This window comes from Pteronotus mesoamericanus, unplaced genomic scaffold (genome assembly GCF_021234165.1).
Source record: "Pteronotus mesoamericanus isolate MK-2021 breed Mesoamerican mustached bat unplaced genomic scaffold, CSHL_Meso_final scaffold_125, whole genome shotgun sequence".
NCBI classification, from domain to species: domain Eukaryota; kingdom Metazoa; phylum Chordata; class Mammalia; order Chiroptera; family Mormoopidae; genus Pteronotus; species Pteronotus mesoamericanus.
Window position 1 is genome coordinate 31,192 of NW_026555304.1, and position 14,304 is coordinate 45,495.

Consider the following 14,304-nt stretch of genomic DNA (forward strand, 5'->3'; position numbering starts at 1 on the left):
GCAGTTGCTCTCAATGGCCAACCATTAATAGAGGGAATATTGCATCTCCTGCCAGAGCCACTGAGCCCTTCTTTCAGGCTATAACATAATTCTGTTAGAACCGTGAGGCCAAATTCTCCCAGAGGCTGTCGCATCTACATCCATGCCCTCTCACATCCCTGTTTTCCTTGATCACTACCCAGAGCACAAGTCACTCCAGTCAGCAGCCACAGCCAGTCCCACCCTTCCTAAAGTCCCCTGGCTTCCCAAGACTCAACTCTGGGCTCCCTTTTATTGTGTCTCTACATCCTGCTTCCCTGCAGCAAGTTCGCTCACCCTCAGGATTCTAGACCATCAATTTTAGGAGCCAATGAATTCCAAGTGTCTGTCTGAAGATGGAATCACTTCTCAGCATTACATCTTTCTATGCAATTGTCTACTCAACACTTCTACTTGCCTATTTTATGGGTGTCAGAAACCCAACATGTTTAAAACTAAATATATTTTCTCTCCCAAACCTGCTTCTCCTGTGTTCTCCATGATAATAAATTGCACCAGCTTTTGCTAAACTGAGGGTTCATGTTTCTTCCTTGCCTTCCCATTCACTGCCACCTCTGTATGTGATCAATTACAGGCCCTGACAATTTATCCAATAAATAATTATGGAGGTCTACCTCGTTTCAGGCACTTTTCTAGGTACTGGGGGTATAGTCTAGAATGAAAAAGAAAGAAATTTCCATTCCCTGCAGAGCTCATATCTTAGTAATACCAGCAATGTGGCCCTAACATTTTGTCTGGTGATATAGGGTGTGGTCAATAAACAGCAGCTACCTTACAATATTTAAAATGAAGGAGATGATTGACCCCTTCCTGGACAAGGAGATGCATCACACTTAAAAAGCAGCCAGGCTTAAGCCCTGGCCAGGTAGCACAGTTGATTCAAGCATCATCCCCATACCCCAAGATTTTGGGTTCGACCCCCAGTCAGGGCACGTACAATAACCAAGCAATGAATGCATAGATGTGTAGAACAACAGACTAATGTTTCTCTCTCCCTCCCTCCCTCCCTCCCTCCCTTTCTCTCTCTCTCTCTCTCTCTCTCTCTCCTGCTCCCTCCCTTTCTCCCAAATCAATCAATAATTTTTTTAGAAGAGCAACCAAGCTTAAAGGAACTTGAATTTGTTGTTTCTAATAAAAAAAATGTTTTTGAGGGAGCTAGAAATTTATGGCCTGGAGAGCTAAAGAGATAATGAAAATTGTCTCTATATATTGAAGTGCAGTGACATGAAGGATTCTACAGAGTTTGCTAATTAATTTAACAAATATGTCGCAAACATCTGCATTGAGCTAGGCACTGTACATAGATACTATCAAGAACTGTGTACGATTTTACCCTATTCCCAAGCTAACACAGTTTCATGAACAGTGGTAGAAAGTGCTGGGTCAGAGATAAAGGACTTTATCATTCACAGCACAGCCAACAGCAGGAATATCATATTCTCTTCAGTTCCCCTTGCCTCCCAAGTGGCATAGGCTGCTGCACATGCAAGGGGTTTGTCTCACAGCTGAGGAACTGTAAACTTAGAAAATCTCAATCTTTTATAATGGATGGCAAGCCAAAGTGCCCAGTCTTGGCCCCAGATGGAAATAATCTTTAATATACTGGACAGCCACAAACCTGCCTTCTTCTTTCGAAGGAGACAAGTATCTCAATCTTCAAAAGCTTGTCCCTATACAAACACCCTTGAAAGTAGTTGTATTAGGTACTGTTCTCCATACAGAACCAAAAGGATATCTCTATATCTATATCTATGTATCTATATTATAGGTATATTATAATATTATACCTATAATATAGATATATATATAAAGTTATTGTGTGCGTGCGTGTGTGTGTGTGTGTGTGTGTGGAGAGAGAGAGAAAGAGAGAGAGAGAGAAAGAGAGAGAGAGAGATAGTTGTGGGGGCTACCAAGTCCAAAATAAAAAAATCAGCAGGGCAGACTGGAGAGCCAGGGAAAAGCTAATGATGCCATTCAAGCCTGGAGGCAGCATTTCCTTCTTGGGGAACATCAGTTTTTTCTTTGAAGTCCATCTCATTGGATGAGGCCCACCCACAGTATGGAGAATAATCTGTTTTAATCAAAGTCTACTGTTTTAACTGCTAATCACATGTAAAAAAAAAAAAAATTTACAGCATCATCGAGACTGGTGTTTGACCAAAAACTAGGTACCATGAACTAGTCCAGTTGACACTAAATTAATCATCACAATAGTCCAGAACAAAAGCAAGAGATTCATAAAGAATTGTCTCCCAACATGTACTTAATGTTAAAACTCATTAATTACTGGTGTCTTTAGACTCCCCTTGTCCTCCCTCCATTTATCTTTAAAATTTAAACAAACTTTATTAAACAATTATGAATTTAATTCCGCATTAATTTTGCATTTCTTAAAGCTTTACTCTGAAGCTGGTTTTAGGTGCTTGGGACACAAACCAGTGTCCCAAACCAGTGCCCTGCCCTCTAAGGCACTCACCAGACAAGAGGAGCTGAGGCCTCCCAGACAGATGTCTCCGGAGAGTAATTTTATAGGGTGACCAAAGGGTGTTTACAATGACACGGAAAACAGGATTCAAAGGTTCACATATTAGAGTAGTTAATGGCTGACAGTTCATAGCGACTTGGTGTCCTTCTTTAGTCACCTGTTTTCTGGCTGATTTTCATAAGCATTTGTAAGATTTTGGCTTCTTTTTCTTCCTGCAAGGGTGTCCAACCAGCGGCCTGTGGGCCACATGCAGCCCAGGATGACTATGATTGCGGCCCAACACAAAACCATAAGTTCACTTAAAACCTTTTATTTTTGGCTCACCAGTTTTTGTCAGTGTTTGTGTGTTTAATGTGCGGCCCAAGACAACTCTTCTTCCAGTTTGGCCCAGACACACCAAAAGTTTGGACATCCCTGGAGAGGATAGCCTCCTCGGTGCCCTTCCGTCTCTCTCCTCTCTCGCCTCCGCCTTTCCACCCCGCCCTTCTCACTTCTCTTTGGTCCCGCCCCCCACTCTCTTTCCGGCAGTCCCCGGCGCAGAGGACTGTGGGAGTGGCTTCCTTGGATCCGCGCCTAGCAACAACCTGGCACTGGGCTCAGCCGCGGCAGGGTCTTAGATTCTCCCAAACGTCGGTTGCCCGGGCTCCACTAACCAGGAGGTAGGAGAGGGGCCTGGGGCAGAGGTGCCTTGAGGGCAGGCGTGGGTTCCCCGCCTCCTCTGCGACCGGGGACTTGGGGGGGCTTGCTAGCTGGGGCCGCGAGCCGACTGTGCCTACCCAGAGGCACCACCCTCCCTGGCCTCCGCTGACTGTGTCCTCCAGGGCCCGTTTCCCCGCTCCCTAACCGCGGTGCCCATTCCATCAGGTAAGTGTGGCCGCTTGTCCCAAGTCACAGTCACTCCTGAACCAGGAGGCACCAAATTAGAGCTTGTCACAGCAGACGAAGTGAACGCTCCCTTTAGTGTGTGTTGTGTAAAGTTTGTGAAAAGTGGTCCCGGGAAAGGTGGAATTCGTGAGGTATGCGAGCACGCAACAGCCCTCCCAGCGGTGAAAACAGCAAAGACTGGAAGTGCTGTTTTCCCAAGACGCTTTCCAGGCCTAAAATCCCACTTTCTCGTCTACCTGATGGATTTCCTGGCTGTGAGTTTTAGGAAGAATGACAGTGGGCATCTTGGAGGGAGACTGTCCAGCATAGTCAGCAGAGTATCAAAAACAAATACCTTTCACATTTCGAAAAAAAGTTTTGCTGGCATTTGATTTGCATTGAGGAAGCATCCTCCCCAGATCATTTCAACATGGGAGGCTTGTGATGTGCATATAAACAGCAGTAGCGTGGAGAATCCAGCAAACCTGAGTTGTTACCTTTGTTCTACCGTGGTACCTGTTAGCCATGGATACTTCGTTTACCGTTCCTGGCCTGCCTTTCCATACATTTCACGTTTGTGTGTTCACTAGATATAAACTGTTTTCAATCGGACCACAACCCAGCAGAAAGGATGGAGCTCTGGTTCTAAAAGTTTCTGTTTTTATGACGTATGTGTAAGCCAAACTGACAAACGGGTCTCATAATCAGGCAGCTCTTGTTCAAAACAGTAGTCCTCAAAGTGTGGTCCCCACACAGCAGTGTCTGCAGCATTGGGAACTGGTTAGAAATGCACAGTCTCAGGGACTGAGGGGAAGGTGATGACTTCCACCCAGGACTTACTGAATCAGAAACTCTGGCAGAGGGGTGGGGGTTAGCAATTTGTATTCGAACAAGCCCTTATGTTTCTGAGGTACCCTGAAGCTGAAGATCGCCCATATTGCTGTATATGTAATCCCAAAGCATTGTTTTTATTTTTTTTGCTGCTAAATAGTTTTTCACTGCATAAATATACTACATTTTGCTTATTCATTGTATTGATGGGCACCTGGTCTATTTTTAATTTGGAGCTATTATCAATAAAGCTCCTGCGAACATTATACAAATCTCTTTGTAGACATGTTTTCATTTCTCTTGGACAAATACTTTGGAATGAAATTGCTGGGTTGTAAGAGATACGAAGTCTGTCCAGAAAGCATCCAGCCATGTAATATGAAAAATAGAGCCATTTATTGAAGAAGGTTCAGGATACAAGAAACATCATACATAGGACAATGACGCCTCTGTCCCCTCAAAGTAGGCACCTTGGGATCAGTTCTCCCAATCCCCATTGGCTGTCCCTCCCATTGGCCTGAAATCTCTTCCCTTTCAAAGAGGATTTTAGTTTTGGGAAAAGCCAGAAGTCGCAGAGCACCCAATCTGGGCTGCAGGAGAACTGAGTCACCTGTGTGATTTGATATTTTGCTAAAAAAACTCTGCATGAAATGTGATGCATAAGTGGGTGCGCTGTTGTGATGAAGCTGCCAATCACCAGTTGCCCATAGCTTCAGCCTCTGAATCATCCAAATAGTTTCGATGCAGGAATGTTCAAGCTAAATGCAAAATTGGATGCACATTCGTTGCTCTATTTGCTCAATCATTTTGAATGTGATGGCCACACGGTACTCATACTTACTCAATGACGTCTACACCCCCACTGACTAATACAGGGAAGTCATCATTGTTCACGCATGTGCATTCCAGTCTACTCTGCTTGGCTGCCAGGTTACATCGATGTTGTGCAAACTATTCTTATATTAACAATGGCTGAGCTTTTTCCAGAGAGAACTGTACATGTTAATTTTATGAAACCGCCAGAATTTTTTCAAAAACTGTACCAATTTACACTCCCACCAACAATGAGCATTCCAGTTGCTCCGTATCCTTGTTGACCTTTCGGTGGTCTTTTAATTTAACTGTTTTGGTAGGTGTGCAGTGGTTTCTGCATGGCACTGTCATTGACTATTACATACCTTTTTCTGCACATGATACTGAGCTCCTTGAAGATCTGGATGATAAACTATATACCTCTCTTGTGCTTGTCACTGTCCTTTGTAGGAGTAAGTTTGGAATGTGAAATGAAGGCAACAAATGAACGTTTTGACACCTAGTTTTGAGAATTTGACATGAAAAGTTTTAAGCCATAAAAATGTGTAGAAGTAAATTTGACCAGAAAGGTTGTTAGATAGCTACACTTTATTTCAATTTAGAAATATTCCTTATCCAAAGAGCATATTTACACTGTTGATTTTTTCCAGGTACAGATGATGCAGAATGTACACCTGGCCCCAGACACAGATGAAGACGACCTTTATTCTGGTTATAATGACTACAATCCAACCTATGATACTGAGGTAAAAAAAAAAAATCTACTTGTATTTTATGTTGGTCTTTGTTAAGCAGCTCATTCATGAAAAGTTTGGATTTGAAGGTTCTTCATTATTATGCTTTAAATTAAGTAGCCTGATTAAAAGCTTAGAAAATTGCTATTACTGAAGACTCCACTAACTTCCACCAATAATAATAATAGCAACAGAAGGGAAAATCATGAGAAAGTTTATAGAAACAAATTAGTATCAATCATATACTGTGTTCTTCAGCATTAGCTATCTGAATGTGTGTGTTTAAAAGATTTAGATCATTTGAAGTACCTAAAGTCAGTTTTTTTAATGCCCTAAATTTCAAATGTCTTGTGAAGTTACCTTAATTCTATTAATTAAATTATGTAGGTATTTTATAGAACAATTAGAAAATAGAAATAGGTATAAAGAAAAATTTAAATCACAGAAATTCTCACCACCCAGAGATAACCATTAACTTATGGTGTTTCTCTCTGTGCACATCTTCCTATGCAAATGTGTGTATACTTGTATAGTTTGGGATAAAATAGTGTCATACTTGGTACTGTTTTGTAACCTGTTTTTTTCTCTTTTATTAATATCCTCTTATGTCAACAAATCTATATATGTATTTAGTATTTAGTGGTATGGTTATTTCAAAGATGAAATTGTTACTAAAACAAATATTTTAAATCTTTTTACATCATCGTGAGAGTTATAGTTTTCAAATTGTGAAAAAACAAAAAACCTTTATAAACTCATCTTGAATTAGTGTTTGAAAAAGGTAAGGATGAAGGATGTGGGAGCCAATTTACTTGCTAGTATATAAGAATTAAATATTAGCATTTAGAGGACTCTAAACTAATTTAGAAAATCTCATTCTATTCAACTAGAGTTTTTCATATAGCTTATAGTCATTTTCAAGTTATTTTTTCCTCAGAGAAAAATGGTGGACTTTGAACCTGAAACCTAGAAAGAAAACAAAGGAAGAAATTAGAAGCCATTCACTTACTCCATATGAAACAAAAATCTAGGAGATACTGATCATTGTAGAAAATTTGAAAAATACAGAAGACTGAAGAAATAATGAAATGACATAAAAATCCTGTCACCCAAAGATCACCTGTATTAGTCATATCATCTGAGGCTCTCTTGTATTCCCTTGTCTATTACTATGCAGGTGTTACCCTCCTCACACATGCACACACACACAGGATTATGTAGACTGCTTTTTAAAAATATGGTTGAAAACTTAAGCATTTCCCTGTTTTAGTATAAATTATAAAAGCCGCTGATATCTCTCCCTTTTCCCCAGTTATAAAAATTATATGTATAAAAAATATACATTCTTGCCCTGGCTGGCTGGCTCAGTTGGTTGAGGCATTGTCCCATACAACAAAAGGTTGCAGGTTTCATCCCAGATCAGGGTACATACCTAGGTGAGGGTTTGATCCAGAGCTGGGGTGCATATTGGAAGCAATGGTCGGTTTTTTTCCTCACATCAATGTTTCTCTCTCTCCCTCTCTCTCTCTCTTTCTCTCCCCCTCACCCTTTCCACTCTCTCTAAATCAGTGAATATATCCTCTGGTGAGGATTTAAAAAAAAAAATATGCTCATTGTTGAAAAAAAAATTACCCGTAATTCCATTATTCAGAACTGACTATAGTTAACATTTTCTTTCCTTTTTTGATTTTTCCAAAATTTTATTTTTAAATCATGTTTTTTCTATTACAGTTGTCTCAAATTTATTCCCCTTTGCCCTCCTCCACCCATCCCACCCTGCCCCCTGCTCCCACAGTCAGTTCCCACTCTGTAGTCCACATTCATGGGTCATTCATACATATTCTTTGCTTAGTCCCTTTTCCTTCTGTCCACCATTGTCCTCCTTCCCCATCCCCTCTGGTCACTTTCAGTCTGCTCCATGTTTCCTTGCCTGTGGTTTATTTTGTTTGTTAGTTTATTTTGTTGAATATATTCCACTTATACGTGGGATCATATGGTATTCGTCTTTCACCCACTGGCTGATTTCACTTAGCATAATAGTCTCCAGTTCCATCCATTATGTCGCAAAAAGTATTTGTTCCTTCTTTCTTTCTTTCTCTCTTTTTTTTAAAATGCAGATTGATTTTATTTATTTGTTTTTTTAAATGTCAAGATCCATTATAAAAATTTTTTAATAAAAAAATTTAAATCCATTATGAAGCCTCAGCAATTAAAACATGACAGCAGCACAGAAATAATCAAGTAGATCAATGAAATAAAATGAGCATTTTAGAAACAAATGTATATATCTGTCTAACAATGTAATGTATGATTAAATTGGTATTTCAAATCAATGAGGAAAATAAGGCTTTTTCAACAAATAAGGTACACGGATCACTACTACTTGAAATAAAACAAATATTGAGCTCTACTTCACACATCATACAAAAAATATTCAGGTGAGTTAAAAATCAATATGTCAACTCCAAGGAGATTTCGGAGAAAATGCAAACTAGTATTTTTCTTACTCCGAAGTAAAATATTGAAATGTGGAAGCTATAAAATAAAACATAGGTAATATGACTATATTAAACATTTAAGACTATACATTAATATACATATAAAAAAAAGTTAAAAAGTAATAGAATAGGAAAGTATTTGCAACACACCTAAAAAAGGGTTAATAGTTTTTTTTTAGGGCAAAAATTCTACAAAAATTTAATAAAAAAATGGATAAAGGACACAAAAAGGCATTTAAAGCTTTAAAAAAATAATAGAAATAGGCAAGAAATATACAAAAACAGGTTTAGTTTCAACAAATAATCAAATATTGGTATTATTAAGTATTGGTGACTGTGAAAGAAACTGGGTATTACAGACTCTTTTTCTTCATCTTCTTAAAGCAGTCCCTTTAGTATATTTTGCAATACTGGTTTGGTGCAGGTGTATTGATTTAGTATTGCTTCCCTTCTATTGTCAGGGAAACTCCTTATTTTGCCTTCCATTTTAATTGAGAGCTTTGCTGGGTAGAGCAGTCTTGGTTGCAGTCCTTTGCTTTTTGTAACTTGGAATATTTTTTGCCATTCACTTCTGGCTTGTAGTGCTTCTGTTGAGAAGTCAGATGCTCTCTGTACCGGGGCTCCCTTATATATTACTACCTCTTTCTCCCTTGCTTCCTTTAGGGTTCTCTGTTTGTCCTTGATATTTGCCATTTTAATGATGTTGTGTCTTGGAGTGGGCCTCATTGGGTTCCTCTTGAATGGGACTCTCTGTGCTTCCTGGACTTTTGTGACTTTTTCTCTCCTCCAATTAGGGAAGTTTTCCATCTTTTCAAACAGGGTTTCTATCCATTGCTCCTCTTCTCCTTTTGGTATCCCTACTATACAAATATTATTAAGTTTCAGGTTGTCTTGGATTTCCCTAAATACCTCTTCATTCTTTTTGAGTCTTTTTTCATTTTCTTGCTCTCTCTGGGAGCTTTTCTCTACCTTATCATTCAGCTTACTGATTCATTCCTTTGCTTCGTCAAGCCTGCTTTTGATTCCTTCTACTGTGTTCTTCAATTCAGAAATTGTATTAATCTTGTCTCTGATTAATAGTTTCTATGTCCTTTTTCAATCTGATATAGTTTGCAGTAAGTTCCTCGTAGTTTCCCTCTAGTTTTCTATAATTGTCTCTGAGCTCACTGGGTTCATTGAGCTTCTGTGGAACCATTGTTTTGAATTCACTATCTGATACTTTACTTGCCTCTATTTCATTTAGGTCTCTTTCTGGGGATTCCTCCTTTGTCTTCGAGTGGGGTGAATTTCTTTGTTTTCCCATTATTTGTGAGACTCTTCTCTTTTGCTTCTGCTTCTTAAGTTGATCTGTCTTGATTTCCTGACTTTGTGGTGTGAACTTCTATGGTAGAAGAATGCTGTTTTTCCTTTCTGGATCTGCCTCTGATGATGTCAGATGTTGACCCTGTCTGGCTTTAGGCAATCTGAGACTTTCAGGAATCTACTGTCTGTGGCTGCCTCCTTTAGCTGTTAATCTATTCACTCTGCACTCAGCAGGCCAGCTTAGAGACACTGCAGGGTGGGGCCAAGGCCCTCCTGAGGGCCAGGATATGTATCCTCTCAAGCTGCTGCTGCTCAAGGAGGTGGTCTGCTTGAGCAAGATGGCTGGTGCCATAGCAGGGAGGAGTCAGCTCCGGGACTCTGCAAGGCACTCTCTCAGTTCTCTCCCCGAAGCCTCCTTCTCCAGTCTCTCCTCAGGCATCTTTAGTCAACTCTGCCCCCGCCTTTGCTAGGGACCATGGTAAGTGGCTGCAAATAAAAATTTGTGCATTGGCCCTTTAAATGACTCTGCGTCTCCAGCTGCCTGTCTCTGGCAGAGAGCAATCCTGCCGCTTTTCACAGCTGGCTGTTATCTGTGTACTTTTTGGGCTCTGGTGCTGTCAGCTGGAGATCTCCATTTATGGTTTAGACCCCATTCTTCTCAGGGGGATCCATCTAGCCGTTTCAATATCCCTTTGGTGCTGCCATCTGTGGGCACCCCGCCCACCTTCTCAAGTCTCTACTGCACTCCTTACCAGTTAGGTTGTGCTAAAGTTGATTCTTCTGTGTGTCCGAGGCTATAAGGCTCCTTTCTCACTATTTTTCAGTTGTTTTTTCCCGGTTATTTCTCTACAATTTAGTTGTAATTCCAGGTTGGTCCTGGGAGGAGGTCAATGTGACTTCTGTTCACTCCTCTGCCATCTTGATTCTCTACAGTTAACATTTTCTTTGTTGTCCTTTCTTCATGCATACAGTTTTAGCATGTTTGACTTGAACTAATATCTACTTTTCTGTTTGCTTTTTTATATTCAACTATAGCATAAACGGTCTGATAATACTAAACATTGAAATAAATGTAATTTTAATGGCTACATAATACTGAATATGTACAGTTGAGTAGAACTATTTTCTAATTATGTAATATTTATTTCTAGTTTTCTGATGCTAAATAACAGTACAATGAACAATTTTATGCATAAATAATTTTCTGTATTTTGATAAAAAATTTAGTAGGAATGAAATGGAATTTAGATAGATCATGAATATAATCTTTTTTAAAACACCAGAGAAACTTCCTGACTCCTCAGGTCATCACACTGTGGCTCCATTATTTCCTTTGAAATGAATTCTTAGAATATCAGAAACAAAAATAAATCATACAGTAAAATAGAAATGATATCTGGTTTACTCATGGTTTTCTTTTATCTTAACTAATTGGAATAATAACAATTACTTGAAACAAGTATTAAGATGTTTCATATTTTATGCAATTGTTAAACAAATCATGAAAATGTTGTGTAAGTTGGTATTTGTAATTGGAAAACTTGTTGACAATTTTTAGTTTGTCAGAGTTCACTGAGCTGATTAAATAAATTTTGCTAAGAGTTTGCTAATAGAATACTAGCAGACATCCTTTTCTAAAACATCTGAAGTACTATAATTAATTATGCTGAAGGTTGCCTTTAGTTTTATACTTCATGTGAAAGTTGCCTAATTTCTATAGTTAACTAAGAATGGTGTAGCTGATATGGAAGGTAATAAAGGTTATTTAAAGTAAAAATTAAAGAAATATGCTTGTACATAAAATGTTTAAAGTGCACAGTATTGACTCCTGGTTATGTAAACATTTACTTTAATTGTCTGCAGAGTTTTAAAAAGTTAGTTGATAGAGAGTCTATTTTTTATGTATTATTTGTACTTATTTTTTAATAACCAAGTATATTTTTGTGGGAAGTACAGTAGCACCCCCCCCATCATCAGAAGTTCCAAGTCTCCCAGTGGATGTCTGAATCTGGCGATAGTACCAAATCTTATAAATACTATGCTTTTTTCCATACATATTTGTGGTAAAGATTAATTATGTATTAGGCACAGTAAGAGATTAACAATAACAACTAATAATAAAATAGAACTATTATAACAATATACTGTGATAAAATGTATGTGAATGTCATGCCATAGGGCACCTGGTGAGGCCAGGGGAGGCCTCAATTTGATATAAGGGTCCAGGTCTTTGTTACCACGCAAGAAAGAATTTGAGGGCAAGACAGAATGATTCAGCAAAACACAGTTAATTAATTAATTAATTAATTAATCTTTTGGGTTCCACTGAATTTGATTAGGTCTTTTTGACTTTATTAATCTATTTTTTATGGTTCAGAAAAAAATGTTTATTGCACTGTTTTAAAAATTTATATTATGAACCTAACCCATCTCTAGTGACAAACAAAAGATAAAATTAGAAGTAAGGGACCAAAATAGGAATTCAAAAAAGTACTGGGTTTTGATAAATTCACTCTAAAAATTACTTTTTTTATGCCTATTTTTTATATTATTGTTCAAATACTTTAGTCTCCATTTTCCCACTATCACTTTCCCCTGCTCCACCCACCCCTACCTCCTACGCTCAATCCTTCCCCACTTTGGCTTTGTCCATTGGTCCTTTATACAGGTTCCTTGACTTGACCCTTCCCCTTCTTTTCCCCATTATGTCTTCACGCCCCCCCTCCCCCGCCGCTCCTCTGGTTACTGTTGTTTTTTCTTCAGTGTTGCTACTTACATTGTTCTTCTTTGTTTTGTTGATTAGGTTCCACTTATAGGTGAGATCATATGGTATTTGTCTTTCATCCTCTAGTTTATTTTGCTTAGCATAATGCTCTCCAGTTCCATCTATGCTGTCCCAAAGGGTAGGCATCCCTTCTTTCTTTCTGCTGCATAGTATTCTCTTGCATAAATGTACCATAGTTTTTTGATCCACTCATTTATTGATGGGCACTTAGGTTACTTCCAGTACTTGGCTATTGTGAATTGTGCTGCTGTGAACATTGGGGTGCATAGGCTCTTTTGAATTGGTGTTTCGGAATTCTACGGTATAATCCCAGCAATGGAATCGCTGGGTCAAAAGAAAGTTCCATTTTTAGCTTTTTGAGGAAATTCCATACTGTTTTCCACAGTGGCTGCACCAGTCTGCATTTCCACCAACACTATCCTAGGGTTCCCTTTTCTTCACAACCTTGCCAGCACTTGTTTGTTGATTTGTTTATGATGGCCATTTTGACCTCTGTGTAGTGGTATGTCATTATTGTTTTAATTTGCATCTCTGTGATGGCTAGTGACGATGAGAACCCTTTCATATGTCTCTCGGCCCTGTGTATGTCCTCCTTGGAGAAGTGTCTTAGTTAGGTCCTTTGCCCATTGTTTAATTGTATTGTTTGTCTTTCTGGAGTGGAGCCCTTTGAGTTCTTTATATATTTTTGAGACTAAACTTCTGTCTGGGGTATCATTGGCAAATATATTTTCCCATATGGTTGTTTCCCTATTCATTTTGCTGATGTTTTCTTTAGCCATGCAGAAGCTTCTTATTTTGATAAAGTCTGATTTGTTTATTCTTTCCTTAATGTCCTTTGCTCTAGGAGACATATCAGTGAAAATATTGCCGTATGGAATGTCTAAGAGTTTCCTGCCTATGTTCCCCTCTAGGACTTTTATCGTGTCACAACTTATATTTATGTCTTTTATTCATCTTGAGTTTATTTTTGCTTATGGTATAAGTTGGTAGTCGAATTTCATTTTTTTGTTTGTAGCTGTCCCGATATCACAATACCATTTGTTGAAGAGGCTATTTTTTTATTCCATTTTATGCTTCTGTCTCCTTTATGGAATATTAATTGACCATACAGACATGGATTTATTTCTGGGCTCTCTATTCTGTCCCATTGATCTATGTGTCTGTTCTTATGACAGTACCAGACTGTTTTGATTACAGTGGCCTTGTAATGTAGTTTTATGTCCTGTATTGTGATCCCTCCTACTTTGTTTTTCTTTCTCAAAATTGCTGCGACTATTGGGGGTCATTTATGGTTCCCTATAAATTTTTTAAATGATGTTCTACATCTGTGAAGTACGTCAGTGGTATTTTAGAAGGGATTGGGTTAAGTCTATAAATTGCTTTGTGTAGTATGGACATTTTTATGATGTTAATTCTTCCAATCAATTAACACGATATATGCTTCCATTCATTTGTGTCTTCTTTAATTTCTTTTTTCAGTATTGTGTAGTTTTCTGAGTATAGGTCTTTTACCTCCTTGGCTAAGTTTATTCCTAGGTACTTTATTTTTCTTGTTGCTATAGCAAATGGGATTTTTTTCCTGATTTCTGATTCTGATATTTCATTGGTGGTGTTCAAAAATGCCTTTGATTTCTGAATATTGACTTTGTACCCCATTCTTTTTCCAAATTCATTTATTAGGTGGAGTAGTTTTTTGGTGGAGTCTATACAGTTTTCTATGTGCACTATCATGTCATCCGCAAACAACGACACTTTTCCTTCCTCCTTTCCAATTTGTATGCCTTTATTTCTTTTTCTTGTCTGATCACTGTGCTTAGGACTTTCTATACTATGTTGAGCAGAAGCGGTGAAAGCAGACATCCTTGTCTTATTCCTGATCTTAGTGGGAAAGATTTAAGTTTTTGCCCATTGAGTATGATGTTGGCTGTAGGTTTTTCATATATGGCCTTTATT

General features: G+C 38.5%; 1 protein-coding gene across 4 annotated transcripts in view; it reads left to right on the forward strand.

Moving 5' to 3' along the window:
* The first annotated feature begins 3,068 nt into the window (after positions 1-3,068).
* The window catches only part of IFT88 (intraflagellar transport 88), a 211,100-nt gene continuing 199,864 nt past the window's right edge, over positions 3,069-14,304 (forward strand). For 3 of the 4 annotated variants that reach the window (XM_054587970.1, XM_054587966.1, XM_054587968.1), the window contains exons 1-2: positions 3,069-3,183; positions 5,683-5,778. In XM_054587970.1, coding sequence (XP_054443945.1) covers positions 5,689-5,778 — 90 coding nt within the window. In that variant the 5' untranslated portion in view covers positions 3,069-3,183; positions 5,683-5,688. Of the gene's footprint in view, positions 3,184-3,220; positions 3,389-5,682; positions 5,779-14,304 lie in introns of those variants that run through there. The other variant, XM_054587967.1, reaches the window with a different exon arrangement.